This window comes from Anoplolepis gracilipes, chromosome 7 (assembly GCF_047496725.1).
Source record: "Anoplolepis gracilipes chromosome 7, ASM4749672v1, whole genome shotgun sequence".
Lineage (NCBI taxonomy): Eukaryota > Metazoa > Arthropoda > Insecta > Hymenoptera > Formicidae > Anoplolepis > Anoplolepis gracilipes.
The window spans coordinates 12,029,469-12,053,181 of record NC_132976.1 but is presented as its reverse complement, the minus strand read 5'-3'; the positions used below and the strand labels follow the sequence as shown (position 1 = coordinate 12,053,181).

General features: G+C 35.5%; 2 protein-coding genes across 3 annotated transcripts; one reads left to right on the top strand and one right to left on the bottom strand.

Annotated features, from left to right (window-relative positions):
- The first annotated feature begins 131 nt into the window (after positions 1–131).
- Barc (RRM1_TatSF1_like and RRM2_TatSF1_like domain-containing protein barc) lies at positions 132–23,670 on the top strand. Of its 2 annotated transcripts, XM_072895341.1 has the most exons (6): positions 141–442; positions 918–1,671; positions 17,760–17,926; positions 19,828–20,014; positions 21,576–21,712; positions 22,146–23,670. In XM_072895341.1, exons 2-6 carry the CDS (start codon positions 955–957, stop codon positions 22,270–22,272), a joined length of 1,335 nt encoding a protein of 444 aa, XP_072751442.1. In that variant the 5' UTR covers positions 141–442; positions 918–954; the 3' UTR covers positions 22,273–23,670. The 2 variants fall into 2 exon arrangements, with proteins under 2 accessions (XP_072751443.1, XP_072751442.1); XM_072895342.1 differs by lacking the exons at positions 21,576–21,712; positions 22,146–23,670 and adding an exon at positions 21,361–21,429 and having other exon boundaries at positions 132–442.
- LOC140667419 (uncharacterized) lies at positions 1,771–9,440 on the bottom strand. The gene is made up of 5 exons (XM_072895344.1): positions 9,053–9,440; positions 3,594–3,860; positions 3,281–3,514; positions 2,961–3,165; positions 1,771–2,825 (listed from the first exon to the last, which is right to left on the bottom strand). The coding sequence occupies exons 1-5, from the start codon at positions 9,087–9,089 to the stop codon at positions 2,591–2,593; spliced, it is 978 nt and encodes a 325-aa protein (XP_072751445.1). The 5' UTR covers positions 9,090–9,440; the 3' UTR covers positions 1,771–2,590.
- Positions 23,671–23,713: the final 43 nt, after the last annotated feature.

Genomic DNA, 23,713 nt, shown 5'->3' with positions numbered 1-23,713 from the left:
CGTGCAAATATTTTAGCTCATCCAGCTATTGCTTTATTATTAGAAATATATAAATTTTTTACGTTTCAACAATAACAAAATAAAGGTTTTATTGTATCGAATCACTAATGTTTTTTATTATTACTGGATAACAATAATGCAAAGATTTACCTACAGTAGCGGGCAGTTAGTTTTTTTCCACAATAAGCATTGACAGTACCTCGTCGGTGCTTTCGAAAACGTGTCCAAGGCAATTTTTGTGTGGTAGTCTGACAGACCCCGTAATCTTATCTGTGTTCTGTATTATGACATATATCGCGCGTCGGTCACGTAGCCTGGTTCTCTATCAGTTGCACAATTAGAATGTAATTATTGTTAGTGTAATTATTATTGTAAATTCAAGAATTATTCATTAATTAGCGTAATAATTCCTGCGGAATTTGCCGATGGCATAAGTATACTGGTAAGTATTGTTGAAATTCTTTTAGTGTCGGTTCTCGTCATATTTCTAACCTTATTTTATCAAATTGCTATATAAACTGGTTTAAATCACCTGTTCCTGTGCTTTATTTAGAAACTGTAAGAATAAAAGTTAATGGACTACGTAAAACTATGAGCGAAAATTAAATATATTATATTATTATTCGGATATGTCATAAAAATATTTGCACAATATTCTGCAATTTATATTTTTTCCTTGCCTTTCGTTGCCTTGTATTTTTCTATCGTGACAGGTCAATAATAGCTAAGTAATGCTGCTGATTGATTAATATTAGTCATGTTACTATAAGTGTTAATGAGCTAATAATTAGTCATTAGATATCCATGCTATGTACATATTATTTAAATTTCTGCATAATAATCAAAATGTATATATTTATTATATATAAATGTATTTATTTTTTATCAATAATGATTTCTATCTTTCTGTATTGCAGATTTGTTGTTCAGAAACTGACTTATGAACTATTGAAGATGGCTGATTCACAGTCAGTCACAGAAAACACAGAGGAGTCGGAGAAACAAGAGGATCTTATGAAAAACTATGAGTTTGACGGTCAAACTTACATCTATACCGATAAAGCAACAAACATTACCTACAGATTTGATCAAGAAAATAATAAATGGGTGGTAAAGGAAGATGACAAAGTGAGTTCTGATAACAAGGAAAGCTCCGATGGAAAGAAAAAGGAAGAAAATTCTGGCCCTGAAGTTAGTGCAGCCGGTACTTTTGGCTTTGAGAACGATACACATACTTATACAGATCCAAATGACGGTAGCGTATATTTCTGGGATAAAGAGAAGAATGCCTGGTTTCCAAAGGTTGATCAGGATTTCATGGCCAGGTATCAAATGAGTTATGGTTTTGTCGATACTAGCGAGCAACAGCCAAACCCACCAGAGCCAAAACAGCCTCTATCCCCTCAAACAACCAAAGAAGAAAAGGAACAGAGGAGAACGGAAGCGAAGCGGAAAGCTCAGGAACCGCCGACTTGGTTCGAAGTCGACGAGGCACATAACACCGCTATTTACGTATCCGGCCTACCTCTGGACATTACCATGGATGAGCTCACAGCACTTTTTACCAAATGCGGCCTCATAGCTAGGGACGAAAAAGGGAAGGACAAAATCAAGCTGTACAAAGATGGCAATGGTGAACCAAAGGGAGATGCTCTCTGTACTTATATCAAGGTAGGAATGTATGTTTTATGAATTTTTTATATGTACATTATTTAATATAGTTCATCTTCGATTTTTTTTTTCTTAACAATATCGATTAAACTACAAGAATTCGTGTATCAATATTTTATTATACATCGTTAAATACACAAGATATATATCAATGATTTTATGTTGACATATTTACAAAAAATAACGAACACGATGGTGGATCAAAATATGAAGATATGAGTGTTATCTTGCTTTTTGATTCACTATCTGATTGTATAATCCATTTACAAAAAACTGTGATTAGCGTAAACAGATATCGTGAAATAATTATCAAATAATTATTGTAGTAAGTTATTTAGTTTGTGCAACGTAATTCATCAGGGATAGTGATATCGACAGATTTAGATTTTTAATCCATATTTACGCGTTATAATTAATTAATTGCTCTATTTAGTAAAATAATCGCAAAATAGTGAAAGATTTAGAGAGACAATGAATAATTTTAATTTTTTATAATAGTACGATAAATAAGTAGAGAGAACATCTAGACGAGTGTGTTTTTAATAATATCGAATGCAATTGATAATGAGCTACATAAATATCATTACTTATCATTATTTATCATATTTATATGATTGATCTAATTACTATTTTTAAAATTTTCATGAATATTCAGGAACATTAAGAATCTGTTCCGAGATTAATCTTAATCGCAATAGTTTTTCGCAGTTCTGCAATATTAATTTTTATAATTAGTTATATATATATATCTATTGCAATAGTTGTATCGGCATATCGGCAGTTCGATAGTATGCGACTATAGCACAAATTTCATATTGTAAGTATTTTTTTTAGTTGCATAGTTTATGTAATAGAGAGTAATAAAGTCAAGGTTGCAACCACACATAATTAAATTATCAATGATTTACGACTTTTTTCTTCACGGTTTTAACAAAATCTCCTCCCGCGCGAAATCGTTTATTTTATTGTGGAACTGCGAAAGAACATCATTCATATCCAAATTTTGTGATGGATGGCTATTGAGTCTGCCACCCAGAAAAGCACCGTACTCTCGCCCTTGAGGCAATATTTGGGCAACTCTTGGCCCAGCTGGTTGCAAACGAGTTCTATTCGAATGATGTCGCGTGCGCTCTCTGGGCTGCGTCAACTTGGTACTGGCAAAAGAAATTTTAAAAATTATTAATTGTATTATAGACAATCTTGATTACTATTTTCGAGTTTGAAAATTTTTTTTTTTTTTTAATTTTCACGTTTCTTAAAATTTATTTAGCACAATCGAATTATCATACTTAGAAGGTGGCCGCGATCCCAGTTTAACACCATGAGCCCATTGTTCATTCTCTCCTCGGTCGGTCCAATTTCTTCTCCGATTTTCCCGACTCTTTATTTTTCCCTCTAAGTTTCTCTGTTCGTCTAAATACTTTTTGCTCTTTTTTCTGGGTTTTAATCTTTGGTTTTGCGGCGCAAAAGGATCCGACTTCTTGCGTCTTCTTGCTGAACAAAGAAAAAGAATCATACAGTTAAAATAAGTTCTAAACTGTACCGAGGGATTGAAGTGTGACAGCTTTTCTGTTGAATGTGTTTTTCGTGTTTTGAATGCATTTCTCACATAAACGACCGGCAGGCACTTCGCATATATAATGCTTCCGTTCGACGCAGCTTCTCGCGCTCCACTTGTATTTCAATGCGGGATCCATTATGATACAATGCCACGCGTACTTCTCAGATTTCCCGGGCTCCATTTTCCCGAAACTTTGGAAAACCATCTTCTCGCCCGTCACGCCCCATTCCCAGGCCATCTGTTGCCAATTGAAAATTCCACCGATCCACCGCTCCAATTTCGCTGTTGAGTTTCGTCGGATTTAGGCGGAGATTCGCGCGACGTTATAGTCAAAGACGAGACGAGAATAGCTTATACTCACTGAACTGATCCCCCATCAAGTACTTTCGCAACATCCTGTCCTTTCCATTTCTGTCCAATATAGCCAGGGTGGCATTTCTGTCCTTGCAATGGAAGTACGCGTCCCTCCAAGGTGCCGTGCCGGCGCTCAAGTAATAACAGAATCGTTTCAGTCGAAAGAACCCTACGGGACACGCGAATCGTCTCACCGGTTCGTGTTGACGCACTGTTCTGGATTGATTAGTCGTCAAGGAATTAACGTCGAAGTTTGACAGAGCCGAGGACAAACCTGGAAAGGGAAATCAGTTAGTCTTATCAATATATTTTTGCCATCGAGATTTTGATAAATTTCCCAATATTTTATAACACATATGAAATCTTGGAGAAATGACAAATTCATAATATTATTCCGATATTTTTCGCTCATTAAACTCGTTCTTTCAGCATCAATAAATTCTAGCAGTTGGGCATTTCTTGTTCTGATAATCTCGATATTTTAAAATCCATAATTTCCTCTTTTACTAGTATAATTTATGCGCATATCTGATGCGCGTTTCGTTCCGAGTGAATACATTTTTATTCCGCGGCCTTGAACGGAATTTAAGCATTATGTAATGCCGTCTGCAGTTCATGCGTAACTAGGCGCCACATCATTGCATAGATATAATATTGAATTATCGAATATAGTCTTATAAAATAGATGCTTTCCCGTCTCTCTCTCTCTCTCTCTCGCATGATAGCAAATTTGCAACGTTTCAGGCTTATCATTGGGACGGAAATATCTTATTTTGATGGCCTGTTTGTGATTGTGGTCTAATCTCTTAAGTGAACATTTATTAAATTATAGTTTTAGCTCTGTACTCAAATATTTCTCGTAAATTGTATGTTTATATAGTTCTAGAGATCTTATTTAGCTAGAAAGAGAAGGAAAAAAAAAATACAATAGAAAGAAACGCATGGTAATCTCGTTTTCGAAAGGGAGGAAGAAATTTTCGTTCATTATAATTTTACATAATCTATGTGCGGGGAATTAGGTAATTCTATTGATTGAAAATTTTTAGGGCGTGACAAGTCTTTCGGGTGGAACCGGTAAAGATAAAGCAATTTTTACGACAGAGCGATACTGTATACGCATACAATAGGTATTCACAATTTAACTGCCGGTTTAAGACGCCAGTTATGAGAATCTCAAAATATAAATAATTCAACAGATTTTAAAGATTATGTAATGTTCGAAAATGTTGAGAAAACACTTATGTGTATTAAAAATTCTGAAAGATTATAAGAGGATTTACCTGACATGTGTGTGTTGGCATTTATTGCAAATTAATATACATTGTATATATTACAGAAATATATAGACACAGCAGATACACATTGACAATGATTGTCAATATATCCAATTAATTACTTAAAAAGTCATCTCTCTGAGTCATTGTCGCGTAGAAAAGTCTCGTGTCCCACCATACACGTACACCGCCATAAATTTCATTTATGATACACAAGTAGTATCGTATGACTATTAATAAATACCAGAGATTTAACCTTTATACGGGAGGCCCGCAGGCTTCTAGTATAGAAAATACATTCTTGTTCGCACGATAATTACGTGCGCGATAGAACTAATTATTATATTTATTATATATTTTATCGTAGCATGTATTTAATTCATAGCAGACAACTTTAATGAGATAAACAAATTGAAATAAATTTGAAAAAGATCTTACTATAAAATTAGGTAACTCTGATTGAAATAAAGTAATTGCCTTAATATTATATCAGTTTTGATAACGACATGAGGTTAATGAATTGGGCAAAATTAGTCGTATTTTTTTTATATTATCTTTGCAATGAACGTAAAAAGACATAATCACATATACGAAATATATAAAAACAAGTAAAATATATTGCGTTTTAATCAAGCTTGAATGTGTCATGTTACGTTTCTTTTTTCATTATCTTGCTATTTTATGCATTTTACTTTGACAGAATCATTATTCAAATTGCTAGTAGGAGGCATAAAGAACGGCGCTTTATGCTAAATATAGTTGGTGTTTGTATTACGTAGCACTCTTTAAATGGACATTTAATTACTATTCGCGGAATCTTCACTTTAAACTGCGGTACTTATGTAGCATATGTAAATTGTAGATTTAAACGGGTCAAACTTAAATGGCTCAATTTAATCGATTAGTTAATAGTCAGAGCACATGTTAAAGAATAGTGATTGCATTCAGAATCTGTTTGAGCATTCAAATGGACATTTACATGACAGAATTATACGACAACTGGTTTCTACGAATAATAATAACTGCCGACTACAATTTTGCGCCTCTTAATTAGAATACCATCGATTTTCTCGAGTCATCAATTCAAAATAGTACTGTGCATACATCAAGCTGAAATAATAATTATAACTGCGCGCACAAAGCGCACTTTAATCACAGAAATAAAATTAATTTAAAAATTTAAAAATTGCCTTGCTTGAACAAAACATTGTTCGCGAAACTTATCAAATGTTTTTGTTGGATTTTTTTTTTTTTTTTTTTTTTGCGTTGCTTTCAACCGCATGCGAATTTGCGAACTATGTTAAAGTTTGTTGTAGCTTTGGATACCGCGATATACGACTTGCTTTAAAATGCGAGACATAACAAACGAGATAGCCAGCGCGTATGTTGCATATTTCATTTTGACTTGAAATGCTCAGGTTCTGAGAGGCCATGTCTAAATCTTTGATGTGAAAATTCACCTAGTTTTCTAGTTTTCAAATATACAAAGTACTACTTTATGCGATAATAACAAAAGGAATTGGGTTTTCTATTATAGTACAACGTTTCACATGTATTTAAAAATTTTAAACGTCGAGTGGTACAGCTTTATTTCTTACAATGAGAATGGGAACAATAAATTTTTCTGTGTCAAGTTCGTACGTATACGTATCTTTTTTGTGTAATCATTTAATCGTATGCGTTTTCTTATCACAGGTGTGCAAACTGTTGTCTGATACTAAAATATCTTTTACACTCTAGCGGTGGAAAATATCGTGTATATTAGCGACTACTTATTCACGTAAATATTCAGTTACGCAGCAAGTCACGCAAAACTTAATTTTTTTTCTACTTCTAGAAGTATAAATGGGCAATTAAAGATAATTATTAACACTAGGTTAATTATTAATATTAAATTCTTAAGCAGTTATTATTTGTATTAAGGAAGATTGTAAAAAATATGAAAAGATATAAATACATATAATATAAGATACATATAAATATATTTTTTGCTCGGTGCAATATTTCCATGGATATGCAAATATGGTCGCATACTTACCTAGGAATTGTGCAAATGCTGCAAAATATCAGTTAATGAATTCATGTAAATATTTAATATCCACTGAAGTTAATTAAGGTCGCTGGCAATTAAAATGGCAATTAAAATTATATAAAGTTAATAAGTTTGTATTACCTATTATCGATAGTGTTGTTTAATCGTGGTATGTGCTTCAAGGAAAAAGCCATTTGATATTTTCAAGCTCGTCTAATCGACTGATATCGATAGACATCAGATGACAGGGAGTTATATCTATGGTATAGGTCTACCCACAACTTGTACTTTCATTCATGTAATATTTATGGGACAAGGCTAACCTCGGTGACTCTTGGATGGAAATTCTTCTCATATTTCCAGAATTTATCTCCACTTTCGCGAACAAACTGGTATTATTAATAATTGGTCAATTAACCTTTAATTTATATATGTACCACATTATCGAAGAAAATTAATTAGGTCAAAATTTTGTTCGGTGTAATGACCTGCAATCGCACGATTGTAATTGGCAGTCATTAGCAGGCATTTTTAATCAGTGAAAGAAAATTTGATCAAATAACGCTGAGATATTTTTTACAACACGACGGCCACATTGTTGACTTTAATTATAAGTTTCTTTTCGATAGCTGCAAGCAACTTTACGATTGTTGATTACGATCGAAGCTATTTTCGATGCAGATCCGATTTGGTGGTATCGTTTCGTCGGTATCATTCCTGCCTAGATTCGATCTTGCGAAAATAGATTGTTACGTCTGTGCTCAGAAACTATCTGTCTGTCTGTATGTCTGTCTGTATCTACATGAGGATAGATATACGTTTCGATCGTTAATTTATTTGTGGTTTCCATTAGAAAATGCTTGGTAAAATATGCGCGTCCCGAAACTGTCTGTGCAACGTAGTCGTTCCACTTGCAGACTGGTTAATCTTATATGCAGAAATTTCACGTGTGTCTGATATAAAGTATGCATCTCGCAACATGCATCCCTTTTAAGGTTTGCTTCGGAATTTTTATTAAATTTTATTAAAGCATATTAAAAATCATCCGCCTCGATAAAAACAAATGTATTTAATTAAAGAAAGATAAAATATAAACGGACAGACTTAATAAATAAGACAGATATTCCAGAGGAAAAAAAAAAAACGTTACACAATTTTTCTTGAAAAAATATAGATTATCGATATAATTGTATACAACAGATTCCATATATGAACTAATTATCTGTATTGATACCTGCTATTATTTACACATCAAAACTTGATAGATACTTATCAATTACGGTCATTATAGTATTATTATATAATTTAAACAATCATTTAGATAATTATACGTTGCGTTATCGTAACTTTCAGAGTTGCTATTAGGCTGCCAATTAGCAAAGTGCGTAACTACTAATACAGCAACCAACTTAGCAGTGTTTTATCGAAAGATATTTTTCACGATTATATCCTTTACATCATGTAAATTATCTTAAATATCATTAAAAAAAATTTCAGTGGCATTTACTTCTAATTTCGCAAAAACTGGCGTTACAGTTTTTTTTTATTAATATATTAATAAATAAGTAAATAAATAAATAATTTGCACGCGTCAACAACTTGCAGAAATTGAATTTTATGAAATTATAACAGGTATAAAATTAATTTAAATACTTTACTTGTTTTCATAAAGTGATTTTAATTAATGTTGCATATATTTTTGTGGTCAGAATTGCATTTGATATTTCCATATATATTACATACAATACATGAATATAATTATTAACTGCGAGGTTAAATATTGATAAATTAAGTTTAATTAAATTAAATGATAATATACTGAATTATTTTATTAAAGCAAATATAATTGTAAGAGAAGACATCAAATCCCCTTTTCATTATATATAAATACGTTTGTTATCGTAATTTCGTTATTTCAATGCAATTGATCCTTATTATTATTGACATTCATTAATCATTGTATGAAAACAATTTTGACTGCATTATTTTATACAATACTTTATTCCGCAAATTCTTTTTTTAACTATACTTATTTCTTTGAATTAATTACTTCCTAGAATCTCGTGTTTACCCACTCATTCGTGCTTCCGTGCATTAATACCTCAGACTCATTCGATTTGTTTAAAAATCCACATCGCGCACTTTAAATTAATTAATTACCTGCGAAGCACAGAAACAGGATCCAACACTTCCACATGTCTACGCCACAGGTCGCTTACTAGTCGAAGTACTCGATGCAAAGGTCGCGATTTACGCGCAGGGTCCTCATTCTCATTCTTTGAATTTCGCTTCGCTTGCGATTTCGCGCGTCGTCATAATCACATATCGCTTCGCGAATTCGCGCGATGAAAAAAAAAAAAAAAAGACGGAGAAAAGAAAATCGGCCGCCTCGCTTTTGCGTCCCGTCGACTGATTTTCCTGGAGATCACAGAGAGATGTATACCTACTCTCTATCGCGATCGATAGGGTGCCCGGGGACTGTACCGATCGTGGAGACCGTTCTTCGACGGAGGTTCGCGCCCGACTGAAGCCGCCGCTTCCATTCCGCTCGGCGCGTACCTTCGCGCGCTCCGCGAGCTTACGAGAGGAATTCTCTCGCACTTCCCCTAACGCCAGATGTTACCGCGATCATTTTCTGAATCCGAGGGGCCGTAGATCCGCCGTGGAGAGAATCAGAGTTTAGCTCACTCCGATTTCTATTCGAATCAACACTTATGCGCTCGCCACGAACGCAGTTACATTCGTGGAAATACATCGCGCGCAGATTATTATACGACAAATATGCTTTCGCGAATTCTCCTTATTTTACGAAGGATCTGTAAATGACGTTTCCGCGAAGCAATTTTTTCACAAGCAACGCCGTAGGACGAGCCACATGTGTAACATTTATCGTCGTCTCTTGATACTGTTGCCGAACCTTGTGTCGGTTTTTACGTCTTATGTAAAAATGTTACAATTAGAATGGTATGAATTTTAAATCTGCATTCGTTTAATATCTGGCGTTTACCTTGATCTTTAAGGCGATTTTGAAATAGTAAAGTTTATCCGCGCGTGTGACATGTGCAAAGGCGTAAACAATTTAATAATTTCTGTTCACGTTTTGCATAACACCACCCAATAGTCTTCTTCCAACCATCTTCAGTCGGACTCAAGGATGTACGAACTTAGCAGGCATAAAACGTGCGATAATTGTACGCAAACGATGTAGGAATTGTTGAACAAACTCTATATAATTGCGTCGACAACTCGTAAAATCTTGGAGAAACTACGCTTCAACTAAAGTCTACATTCCACACTTATTGTTTACTATTATAAAACAGGATTAAAATGTATCAGCATCATTAATTGTAGACCAGAATGTATGAGAGAAGGGATCACCTAGTATCAGTAAGAAAATTTGCGAATATCGAAACTAGAAGAGCGAAGGATTATATTTTTTTGCTCGTACAAAATAACGCAAAATTATATAAAAATAAAAGCAAGTAAGAAATAATATATCTAAAAGTGTTTGCTTATTATTTACGATGGTAATAACTTGGAATTAATGGAGAGTTAATCAAGCTGTACAGAAAAATAATTCGGCGATAACTTTTTCTTTTTTTTTTTTTGAATGAATGTTCATTTATTACTGATTATTATCAATTGATAATATGAGAATGTAATTATCCCGTTATTAAGAAATTTGACATCTATATAATAGAATTAACAATATATATTTACAAGACAGTATCAAAGCGCGATGACCTCAAATTGAGCCTACTTTTAAAATATCGTATTAGAACAGATCAGCGTTTCCGTTTAATGGCAGGCTGCCAATTGGATACATTAACGTCTATCTGTCCGATAGTATCTTATAGGGAGTTAACGTCTAAATTGAATTGATTAAAATGTAGTAGCAGAGATAACAGGGAATGTTAGTATACAAACAGGTCTGAGATATCGCAGAACTTAGCGGAGCGTAATTTGCTATCGTCGAATTGGATTTCGCAAATGTTAATTTAATAATTTCCACTTATCACTCGCAGAGACGTGGCGATAATAATATACGGAAAAAGTGTGTTAACGACAACTACAAAGAGAGACAGATTGAAGACTAAACGGAAAGGAAATACAATGCGCGCGCGTACGTAAAAAAATATCAAATGTATTTTGAACATTCCATTGTATTATATTACACGTGTATTAGAAGTGTCATCTCTGTGACATATTTTACTTAACGTGAAAAATACGCTGACACGCTCATTTGTGATTAATTATTATGCATTCTGTACGATGTTTGCACTTGCTATCATAGTTGCATAATTTAAATATATCTACGCTTTTCTCCTTTTCTTGTATCATAGCTTAGCTATTTTTGCACACACGTATACTTATATAGATTTATCGTGAACGCGAATGTATAAACAAGCGACATTGCATTCTTGTGATTTACACGATGATGAAAATATCACGTTCAAAATAATCTATAGCATTTAAATATTGCCCGTTCCAACAATCTGTACATCTAAATACCTACTGCACGTTTGATGTTGAAATGTTTCGTATGGTTGAAACATCAAAGAGAGAGAAAGAGAGAAGCGTGAATTTTATTTTATTTTTTATTACCTAAATACGAGCTTTACGTTTGAGTGACGGCGTGGCCGAGATTACGTTCAAACTACTATGACGGCGATTCATTTGCGCATTCCTGATGCTTTGAAAGGTACACTGGGAATGTTGCAATTCGCGGAATTGCAATTTGGGATGGGTTGACGACTGCGTGCCTGAAATCACAACGGAGTGATTGACAGATTCAAATAATTCTAGATATTGCGTCAGGCATTATGGAGATGTAGATGCAGTTGTCATGTTTATGGTTTGAGGATCATCATCGCGTACGGTTACGTCAGTATAATGTGACATCAAGTTAATCATTTACGAGTGTTAGCTTACGCTTTCAAGTTTGTATAGTCTTATTGGTACATGGAAGAAATTTCTTGAGAACCTCCGTGCTCTCCAATTAATTTCACTTCATTACAATAATAAAATAGATACCTAGAATAAATATATATTTTATTTTCTTTACTCGTAAATTGGACTTTGATATTCCAGATTTTTAAATAACATTTTAAATGAAATTTAGTGGTACAAATGAAAAGGCATCAATTCTGTTCGAGACACCTAATCTCCATATTTGGTAAGACTACGTGGGCTTTTAACGCACGTTACGTTAATGTTGCCAAATTTCTCTCAAGGATGTAAGAAATATACAGGAAATTGAAACTTTTCAAAAAAGATAGATCAACGTTAGAGCTGAAAAATTTGGCGTCCTTCCAAAATTAAGTTTAACTATGATGCAGTCATATCGCGCAGACATTAATGCAATTGACATTTGTCACTGCAAACGAAACGTCGGGAGAACTCGATCTTCCTGAGAGACTGTCTGACCATAAATTTACAAGCGGGCGCGTTCTTCTTCCACGTGTAATCGCCGCGAAAGGAAGCGATCGCCTCTTACGAAGCAACAGGAAGGTCAGGTACACCTAGGTATATTATTATTAAAATTGCGAATGCAGGTGACAGATTTGATATGTTAACCGGATATTTGTAAACATATTGATTTCTTTATTTGCTTTGAAGAGAGTTAAATAACCTTTTAATCGCCGAAAGGCCAAGGAAAAAAAATCGCCGTAACAGATGTCTCGCCGTCGGCGAGATCTCATATTCATTCATAACCCGTTTCTTTTTTCTCGCCGGCGCGAATTTGCAATTTGCGAAGCCGTAATTTCCGGCGACGTCGTTAGTTAGATAGCGTTAACAGTTTCCTAATTGTGCCGTTGGCAAGGAACGGCTCGTCTCGTCTCGTCTCGTCTCTTTTCTTTTCTTTTGCCAACGTAAAAACGGCGATTTTTACGAGCGCTCCCATGCGCGCTCGCGCACTTCGGACTTTATGGAATTCCGGAAACCGGTTTTGCAAAATGTGCCGCGCATATATCCGCTCTTTTAGGAAAGACACTGTGTGCCTAATATGGGGAGGGTTTTATCGCGGAGTCCCTCTACGGTTTGAGAACAATCCAACAAAATGGCGAAAGGATACATCACTCATCGTAAATCATAATAAATTTGACCTCTAGAACTTGCAAGGACAGTTTATACGATATTTTAAAGCGACCAAGATTAAATGAATGCTAGACTGATGAAAATTTAGTATAGTTACGCAAATATATATATATATATATATATATATATATATATATATATATAAAAATAATCATTTTTAATAAAACGCGGCAATATATTCTAAGCATTATTTTAGGAAATATTATTTTATTCTAATTTAAGTACACTTTGATGAATAAAATTTTACTCATAGTTTTGAGAGATATCCTGCAGGTTCCCTCAGCGTTTATCTGCAAAGTGAAATGCATCCCGAAATATGCATCTCAAGAGAAACCGGAGCTGCCTGGTAGTACTTGAGATATCACGCTGCAAGATACAGCGATGTATTATCTAATGTAAAATAAAATCATTTCTTAATGAGTGCTGCATCTTTATAGGGAAAGAAATTTTATCGATCTTACATTGCATTTTATTGCATTTATCTGTCAATTTTATATCGGTTTAAATTTCCTCCAATAATATAAAAATCATGGACTTTTATGTAATAACAATTTTTTCTCATATCTTTTTAAGTCGAGAGGACTTTTTGATTGGCGTCGTAATCTCGTGAAGCAAATTGGGCTATAAAAATTCGGCGCGCGTTTCTCGTGATGATACGTTCGGTTAGGCCGCGACTGTAAATCGGCCACGATGTAATGAAACTTGCATACGCGATCATCGAGTGCAATTGTCTGACTCATCTCTATTTCACACAATGCAAATTAGTAGAACAAGCGCGATCTTAAATGTCAATAGCGTAGGCGTAGCGCCAATCATTCTGATGATAATTTAGTTTGACTTCTCAGCTGAGTCAACGTGACGCGCGCGATATATATATATATATATATATATATATATATATATGTGTGTGTGTGTGTGTATATATATTCAGGCGGTCTCGTCATTTACGTCGTTTTTAAATTAACGTGATGTCAATAACATTGTTCAACACGTCTTATCAATTATTCCCTCATTTCTTCTTTTGCCCAAAAATGACAAAATGTAGTATTGAAATGTATTAAGAAGATAACGAGACGTCGCTCTGGAATTTTTACAATGTTACTCGAGGGATTTCTACGGCCTAGTCGAGACAAGATTTAAAATGATCTTCAATCGTCGTTGGAAAATTTTTTCCGTCAACAGCCTCTTCTGTGAGTGCAAGTGTTCTTTGAGTCTTCTGCGTTCTTCTTAGCTTTACACTTCAACTTGTCTCTTCAATTACAGAACTTGCAGTGGCTGGAATGCAAAATATGCAAGATATAATAGTATCGTGAACGGTGTAAAACTTAGAGGAAGCACGTTTGTTTATAAATTGTCATACAAATTCTCAGAAATTTATTGAAATGAGATTATTTCAGATTTGATATTTTCTTATGATCGATTGGATAAACAAGTCCTTCGAGGAAAGACTTTCCTGCTCTTGACAATTCCAGCGAATTTTCTTGTCGCGTGTGCAACCACGGTATTTAATGCATCTCCACGAGAAATTTGGCCTGGCGCCAGTATAGTAATGATAACAGACGTCGGCTAACTATAGTTACTTAGGGAGAAACGTCAGTATTCATTTCGAGGCGTGTTAGAAACACGACATCTCGTAATAACGGTGATCCATAGTGCCTCGAAATCTCATCGTATGTCATTAATCAACGTTACACGCAGATAAATGCATACTTCCGACGCTGTCTGTCTTACACACGTATACTGCTTCGTGTATCTATTCAGCATCTTGTATACTATACGTTAAACGCAGCTTGACTTTCTATTAAATGAGATTTTAAACTGCTATACGTACGCAGTTACATCGTTATTAGCTATTAGTCATTAAGGAAATCGCACCGCGATGTGTATGTTCGGGGAAGCTTATCTTATCAGGGAACCACCTTGGCAAGCAGTCACGTAATTGTCTAATTTATGTATTCTTAGTACGTAGCCATGACTACATGGGGAAAACGAGAGAGCTAATTACGCACGTAGGAAGTCATGAAATGCGAAAATGCCGAATCTACTTATATATGTTCTGTAAATGTCTTAATTACAGGAAGCTCTATTTAAATATGTAATCTTGATTTAAAAAAAAAAGAGAAAAAATATTTTCTCTCTCTCTCTCTTTTTGTCTCTTTAAAAGAGAGCCATTGACGATTGTGACGCCTTACGTGTACATCGACTGGAGAACCGCGTGTAATTTAACGTGAACTAAATGCGAGGGTATACCGTAATTGCAGTGATCTAACATTATGTGTGCGGCGAAATGACCGCGGGAACTTGCGTCTGGGTGGTCGAAGATCCTGACAATAAGTCGAGTCCCATTTCTCATTGGTGGAGAACGCTGGATCTGGAAAGGCTGGAATCACATTCCTGGTGAAACCAGCATTTTAATCACTGCTGGGCGTTTACGCGCGAACAACGATAATCTATATCTGCTATATCCGACTATGTAGATGATCGTTTCACGCATTATCTAGTGCACGTAACTCTGTGCCTACTCCACCTCAATCCTGTTTAGCGGAATAGAGTTTTAAATCATCGTGCTTCCGAGAACCTAAGCTTAATAGAAGAAAATAATTATACACGTGAATATTGCGTGATTAACTTCTCCGACATCACCATATCGTCAAGATATTTAATAGCGTTAACAACCGCGGAAAATAGTGCTGCCTCACGAGAGAGACAGATCATGCGATAGGAATTGAGAAAGGAGATCCTATTTAAATCACTTCGCAAGTCCTGTGGAAATGATGACGTCAGCGGTCACGTCACTTTCCTCCGCTCGCGTCCCGCTGGTTAAGGGTTAAACGAAAGCGAGACGTGTTAAGACAAAAAAAAAAAAAAAAAAAAAAAAGAAAAGAACGGAACCTTGAAGCTGTCTGGCGCGTGGGTGTTGCAGGATGATGCGTCAAAGGAATAGCCAGGCCCTTTATGTCCGCAGGTTCTTAAGGTGTATTTACGCAAACTCTTTATTTCTCGTGTGTGGATATCCTTGAGTCTAGAATTCTTACCAGTCCCCAGACGAACACGCAAACGTCGATAGCTGTAGCATTTTGCGTTGCGTCTTTCTCTTCAAAATTATATTGCTATAAAATCTCGATTTGCGTGGCATGAATTTTGTGAATTATCCTATCGAAAATTATTCTTACTTTTAGCTTTTTTAATGGAGTAAACGACGAATCATTTTGACGCTAGGAATTTCGCTTAAGTGGGTCGAGACGGTAAATCATTGCGACCGCCTCTGAATACTTCCCGGAATATTCTCTACACTTGGTTTCTCGATCTTCTCGAGATATCGAGCATAGTAGTAAGGAAGCTATTTTTTAGGTCATCGTTACAAGGGAGAGTTGTCTTGGGATCGTTACGTCATCCATCGCCGACATCATGTCGTGCGCATATTTAGACACTCTCATTCTTGTCACGTGTTACTGCATCCTGTATTTGTCATGCCAAATGCATAACAAAAGCTAACGTTCTATTATATACGAAATATCTGGAAGAATGCAAAATGCTATTCGCGCTTCCACTATTTCTTTCTTGACAATTTTTTCGTGGCTATAAAAATTCTTATTCTCCATCTACCTTTTTTATTTATCCATTTGTTGACACACACTATTTGTCGCATATTTCTTCGACAATGGAGGGAGTCAGCAGATATAGTTATTTCTCTTGTCATTTATTTCCTGTTCTATTTCTAGTGTGCGTCCATGAGTAGCATGAAGTCACGGTTAAAATGGCCCTAAGCGGTTTATATTTTACGGGTTTTGTAGCAATAAGCTGACGTCATTTATCGCGGAACGGTTTCGCTTATTTTTGATACGTATTTTATATACATTTTTTGATATATCGGATGTTACGGTGGTGCAACAGCTGAAAATAATTCTCGAAATACAGAATTGACCGCCTATATGTATGCATATAACTGTCTGTGTTTTTGAAGCGATAAGTTATTTAAGTTTTTATGACTTCCCTATACTACGAGCTCTATGAGACTTCTTTGAAACCATTAAAGAATGCTCAGAAATATAACTTAGTTTTGACGATGTAAGCCCTCACGTTAGCTTAAGCTCGGCATTCATATTTAATTTCAGTCTTCTTTTAATCTTCACAGTCTTACAATTAGTCACAGTCGTTTTTTTTCCGCATGTGCCGCTAAAATTCCACGAAATATATCTCTTCACTGCAAGATGAAAAAATCTGGAAATAAAATTTTTACAAGTATCTTTGCATAATTAATGAAAATAATTTCGTTCACCGCTTACTTAGCTAACGCGATCACGAAAATTATGCATATGACGGTCGAAAGACCGGATTGCGTAATAAGAGGACCGATCCGCATAATTAAATGGTCATTATATATAAATGGAGAATACGCCCATTTCATAAATCTAGGGCCAAACCTTTCGCGTGTAAGCCGGAATTTGTTTTTTCGGCATTCGTGTCGTGGGCGTAGTCGATTAATGAAACGTGATTAAATCGATCACGAATTTTTATTACATGGGCCTATCGCCCTTACACATTGCCAGGCAACAATGGCAACTCCATTACTTTGACACAATAAATAGGAAGTGCAGCCTATTAACGCCGCCTCTTTTACGTCCTGGCTTAATTATTATCGGTGAGAGATGCGCAAAAATTTGTTAAATAACACAACGTCCGTGTTTTTTTTTTTTAATCTCTTTGTTTAATCTTGAATGAACTTTCATGAACCCGTGATCAATCGGTTATTAAATATTTATTTCAGGTCGAGTCGGTGGATCTGGCGTTGAAAATTTTGGACGGCTCGCAAATCCGAGGAAAAACATTGTCGGTTCAGAGAGCAAAGTTCCAAATGAAGGGCGCATATGATCCCGCGCTGAAACCGAAGCGGAAAAAAAAGGATAAGGAGCGGCAGAAGAAGATGCAAGAAAAGTAAGTCTGCAAATTTCACGAATCTTAAAAACGATTAACGTTAAGTAATCGCGCACGTGTTTTGTAAAATAAATATAAATTTAATTTAATTTAATTTAATTTAATTTATATTTTTATTATTTATTCATAAATTCCTTTTGTACTTAATTAATTTATAAAATATAAATTAAATATAAAAGCAAATAATAAAATAAAATGTGGTTAAAATTAAATTTTATAATATTAAGATGTGTATTTTTATTATTTATATTTTATAAATATAAATATTAAATAAATGTCAAAAATATAGATAAAATTAAATTTCCAGCAATAAATTTATTACTGGAAATGTTTGCCGCGCCTTATTTACTGACTTAAAGCGTAGTGTCACTTCCTGCCGAGTCGCTCCGTATAATTCGGGTTCGGTGAATCGCGTTGCAAAATCGGGATGGTCGCGTTTCTCCTCGGTTTCTCCTCGGTCCATTCATCTCTCTTTTCGCTCGCGTTCGTGCGAGACGACGTATCCCCGGACGGGGGGAAAGGGAGGGGGCGATCAAGATACGTTTCATCCACGGTGCGTCCGCCGCGACGCGTGTGCGTATCTTATTAAGGCCTCTGTGCCTCGCGCTACACACGTGTCGTAAGCGGCTCATTTAAAATGGCATCGCGATGATTTCGAATCACGATGCTCGGTTGTAGGCGATATCGTATAAAAGAAACGTTTTCACATACGTGCCTTTCGCGCGTGTAAGACGTGTTGTGGTGTGCGTAAAGGCTTTTATAATTGCACTGCCATCGGCTTCGCAGCCGCCAGACTGCTTGGCGTTGGCGGTTCCGGCAAAGGCAGCTGCGCGAGTCGATTACCCGCATTTAGTCTGTCGGTCCGTGCATACAGACGGACCCAAAATTATACGGGCACGGTGCAGCCTTTCAGGAAGATTGCCACGAAGACTTAAATCATTAATCGAAACGTATGATTGCGTCGAATGACATTGATTTTTTTCGAGCGTATATCAATGCATTAATGATTGTATAAGTAATGAGAGCGAAATGGAGCATTTTTTCTTTGATTTAGGAAAAAAATATATGCTTGCCCTCAGAGACGCATGCATTTGCACACAATGATTTTATACTGATTTAACGATTCAATTATAATTGAATTAAAATACAATAAATGATAAAATGAAGTGACTTTTGCCTTCGTAGACGCATCGGCTGACGGCATTTATAACGCTCCGTGTGTCTTTAATATCGATTTAAAAAATTCTCCTCGCGCCACATCATATTTCATTGTATTGTTTGGCCACGAGACGCATCTCTGTCATTTTTATCGTCTGCATCGCCTCGTTATCCGGCGTAGGTCGCGAGCGCAGGGTCAACGTCCTGAACCTTTGCGAAAACCAGTTATCGGCGAACGTGTGCGGGCCCACGTTTGCCGGCCGGAAGTAGTCTTCGCAGCAACACGTTCTTTCGACACCCGCCGTGAATCTACCCCGCGTTGGCGCACTAGAACATTTCCTATATCGACCTTATTTCCCCCGAGGTATTCCGAGAAGCGGAGTCGTGAGCCACGATCTATCGATCATCGCGACTATTCTCACGGCTGACGAGTGTTCTCGATTATACGGCTCGATACTGACAATTTGTCCTGTACCAGCAATATTTGTCGGCGTCTTTTAATCAATGAGAAACGTCACTTCCAATAATGACAGCAGTGAGTCGACGTGATATATTGCATAACGTGTAGACTCGTCAGATTCGGATCTCAATAGCTCGCTATCCTTGTCAATGCTTTTGAAGATTGCGCCTACTAATAAGAAAGCATTTGAAAATTTAAAATAAATCTTCCTTCATTTAAATACAATTGTTATTGCCACTAATCTTCTTCATTAGATTATGTGCCATTATTTGTTTGTATGTAGATTGTTTGACTGGCGACCAGAGCGCATGCGGGGCGAACCGTTAAAATGTGAAAGGGTTGTTATTCTAAAGAACCTTTTCGCACCTGAAGATTTCGACAAGGAAGTCCAGCTGCTCCTAGAGTACCAGCAGGATATCCGATCCGAGTGCCTCAAGTGCGGCGACGTCAGAAAAGTCGTCATTTATGACGTGAGTGTTTTTTTTTTTTTTTACTTTTCTGCGTTACTTTTTTTTTTTTTTTTTTTTATACTGTTACTCTTGTACTAAGCGTTATTAAGTTTAATCTCTGAATAATTATTAAGCGCAATTCAAATAATTAAAATTTTCTTGTTTATATTCTCTCTAATAGTGTTAATAGTTAAAAACTGAGAATATTGTAAATTTAAAAATCCCTTAACATATCTAAAACCTTTGTTGAAATTGTTGTTTCTCCTTCAAATTAAATCAAGTGATCGACCCTTCTCAGGGTATTTTTAGCCACTGAATGTCATGGAATAGAGGGGGGGGGGGAGGCAAGAATAAGAAAACACCTTCAAAAGGGGATGCCCCTAACCCCCATAAATCGAGAGGCAAGATACTCCCAGTCTTTACGCCTTAGCCGTGAAACTATTCAATGTCAAAGTACATTCCATCCGCACGACGTGTGACACTTCTCTCCGTGTGTATATATCTCTACTTTTCTATTTTTGTTTAGAGATGTTCGTTATTATTGTCACACACACACACACACGTGCGTATTGTATTTGTCTATTTGGATTACGTTCCAAAACGTTCTCTTCGAGGAAAATTTTACTCGAAATATATAGTACACGTAACGTTATACTATATTATATTGAGCAAAATTTTCCGCGGAGAAGACGTTTTGGAAGGTAACCTTCATGCTATTCTAAGGGAATGAAATATTTATATGTATTATTATTATTATTTTAACACGTTTACTTTGTTGATGATGAATTTTTTCCCGATCATAAATTTTTGCAGAGCAAAACCCATAACATTGTACAATCTTGTTTTATCATAATTTTATTCTTTTGGCGATGCGAGAAATAGCATCGACTTTAAAAACTATTCGGCGAATTTTCATGTTCTGTTACCTAATTTACCATAGGCATCTCGTTGCCATTTTTTTCTCATTCTGAGAGCACGTGTTACCGCCAATTCCAGAATGAATCATGACCCTTTACTGTCGTGTGTTTGTCGTACGGTTTGTTAAAGCAGCGGATCAAAGGAGATCCGCTGATAGTTTTATGGAATGTCTATAATTCTTTCTAAATGAAAAAGAAGATACGAAATTTGGAAGACACGCGAAAAATTTGTAAATTGTAAATACAAATTAAAACTAACAATAGAAAATTAATTTGAAACTTATGTGTAGATTTTATCAAACAAAAAGTCAGTTTTATATGTTGAAACTATAATATTATTTTATTTATCTAAATATATAGTATATTACTATATATATATATATATATATATATATATATATGTCAAAAACATTATCACTACGAATTTTACATGTATTCTTATATATTCAGTTAAATAGAAAGGATCTATCAATTATTCGGCGAAGCAAAATTCTAAAGCAGTAAGTTTTAATTAAATTTTAATTGAAATTATTTTTTTTTATATTCTGTTTAATTTTCAGTAATATTGACTCCAACCAGCTATTAAAATGTGATTCATTAAAATGAAACAGTCTATGTTTGATCCATTTTTTGTGGACCGCCTTATATTTGTTTTCTCTTCTTAGAGACATCCTGAGGGAGTAGCGCAAGTCACATTCCGAGAACCGGCAGAGGCGCAAGCTTGCATACAACTTTTGAACGGCCGTTGGTTCAGCCAGAGGAAGATCACAGCAGAGATCTGGGATGGCAAGACAAAATACAAGTGAGTGTTATTCCATGACTGGTTCCTACTATACCGGCTTTAGAGTCAACACCGATAGTTGCTGTAACAGGCATTTGGATCGATCAGGAACTTAAATATATTCCTGTATTTTCTTGTACATTTATGTGCTGGTTTGTATAAAAAATATAAATTATCATACGCTATAATATATGTCGCTATTTTTGAGAAATATTTTAATTCACATTTACTAAATATACTAAATACACTTATCTGAATCGAGAGAAAAGTCGAGTGTCTCTTGTGATATCTACATCATTTATCTATTGCTGGTACAATGCGTTCATTCAATTAGCACTAAACGCTGTAGTTTTATTGATTGCAAACATTTTTCAAAGTTGTCGCACAATTGATTCATATTACACGTCCTGAAATTAAAGATATAGTTGTTAATGCATTGAAATATGTTTTACAGAATTACAGAAACTGATGCAGAGATTGAAGCGCGACTGACAAAATGGGATGAATACCTGGAGCAAGAAGACGAGAAGAAAGAGCAAGAAACAAAAAGTAGTAACCTAGAGCAAAAAGCATTGCAATGAAAATGCATTCCATAATCGATAAAATTGTAATTGTATTCCAACGGATTCTATTTTCCTTATTTCCAAAAATCCTCATCGCCGTTTCGCGCTGAATATTAAGCTCAAAGCTTTTTCTTTGGACGTTTTAATGAGAACACGATGATTAATCGATTCTGTCGACGACGGCGTGGTTGAAATTATAAGCTGGTCGCAATCTTTATCGTTGAATCAGCGCTACTGTTGTATTAGTAATATATTGTTAGTCGTTGCAACAATAAAGATATCTCTTCGGGTTATCTTCTCATATCGCATCCATTTCCCGAGATGTCATTGCCGCAATCAATGTTCTTGATTTTCTTTTCTCAATTTCAAACTTGTACAGATAAGACACGTGTGTCGCACACACGTGATATGATGAGATCATGCATGCATTAAAAAAATATAATGTGTGATAGAAATAATTAAAAGTACATTAAAAAAGTACATTTTAGACATATATTATTAAAATTAAAATTAAAAACTTTATAATCAAAATGATCAAAAATCGCCAATATGTCGTTAATATGGTTTATTATGATTTCTTAATACGTGGGCCTGAAAAAAAAACATAAAAATACGATAAAGAAAGAATAAGAACAAAACAAGAAAGAGAGATAGAGAGACCGGAATTCCTTGGAATTCTCTAATTTGCTATTTCGGCGTTTCTGACAATCTCCTTTCGTGGGACCGCACCAGCGGGAGATTGTCGCTGCCGATCTGTCAAAAAACGTGGTTTGCAGCATCCTTGGATTGCGGTGTCCTTTCTCGTGGAGATCCATTCGAACGAATTGTCGAAGTCTGATAAACGCTATTTACCCCGAGATACTTTGAAACGAGTCAGCTGAAAGACCAAAGTTAATGATCGCTTTTGTCCCTCGAAGTTATTTTCTTGAGACTTAAGACTCGTTAGTTTTTCTCTGTAGAGATTCCTTTTGTGAGATATTGTAAAATTATTCTGAAATAAATACAAGATTTTTCAAATCCTTAATTTTTCTTATATTTATATGTCTTAATATTCTGAAGTGGTTAAATTTATTTTTTAGAGATTCTTAAATGCGACATAATGAAAATAAATTTTAAGGTACTTTTAAATATTTCTTTTTTTAAATTCTCGTATTTTTTTTTCATCAGTCATCAAGTAGCTAGATCGACCGATTTTTCGATCAGCACACGTGGCGAAAAAGAACAACAGTTCAAAGCACGGTGGTTTATTCGAGCGGTGTCTTTGCTTCCTATTGTCCGGCATATATTCGAGCCATCCCCCTCGCGATGGGGATGAAAGCACGAGCGGCGGTATATTTCAGTCGTCCCGCGTCATTCATGATCCAGAGAGGGCAAGGCGATCCCATCCGGCAATATCACTGACAAATTTAATGCCCAGCTATTAGGCAGCGGGGGGGGGGGGGATGGGTTCACCTCGCCC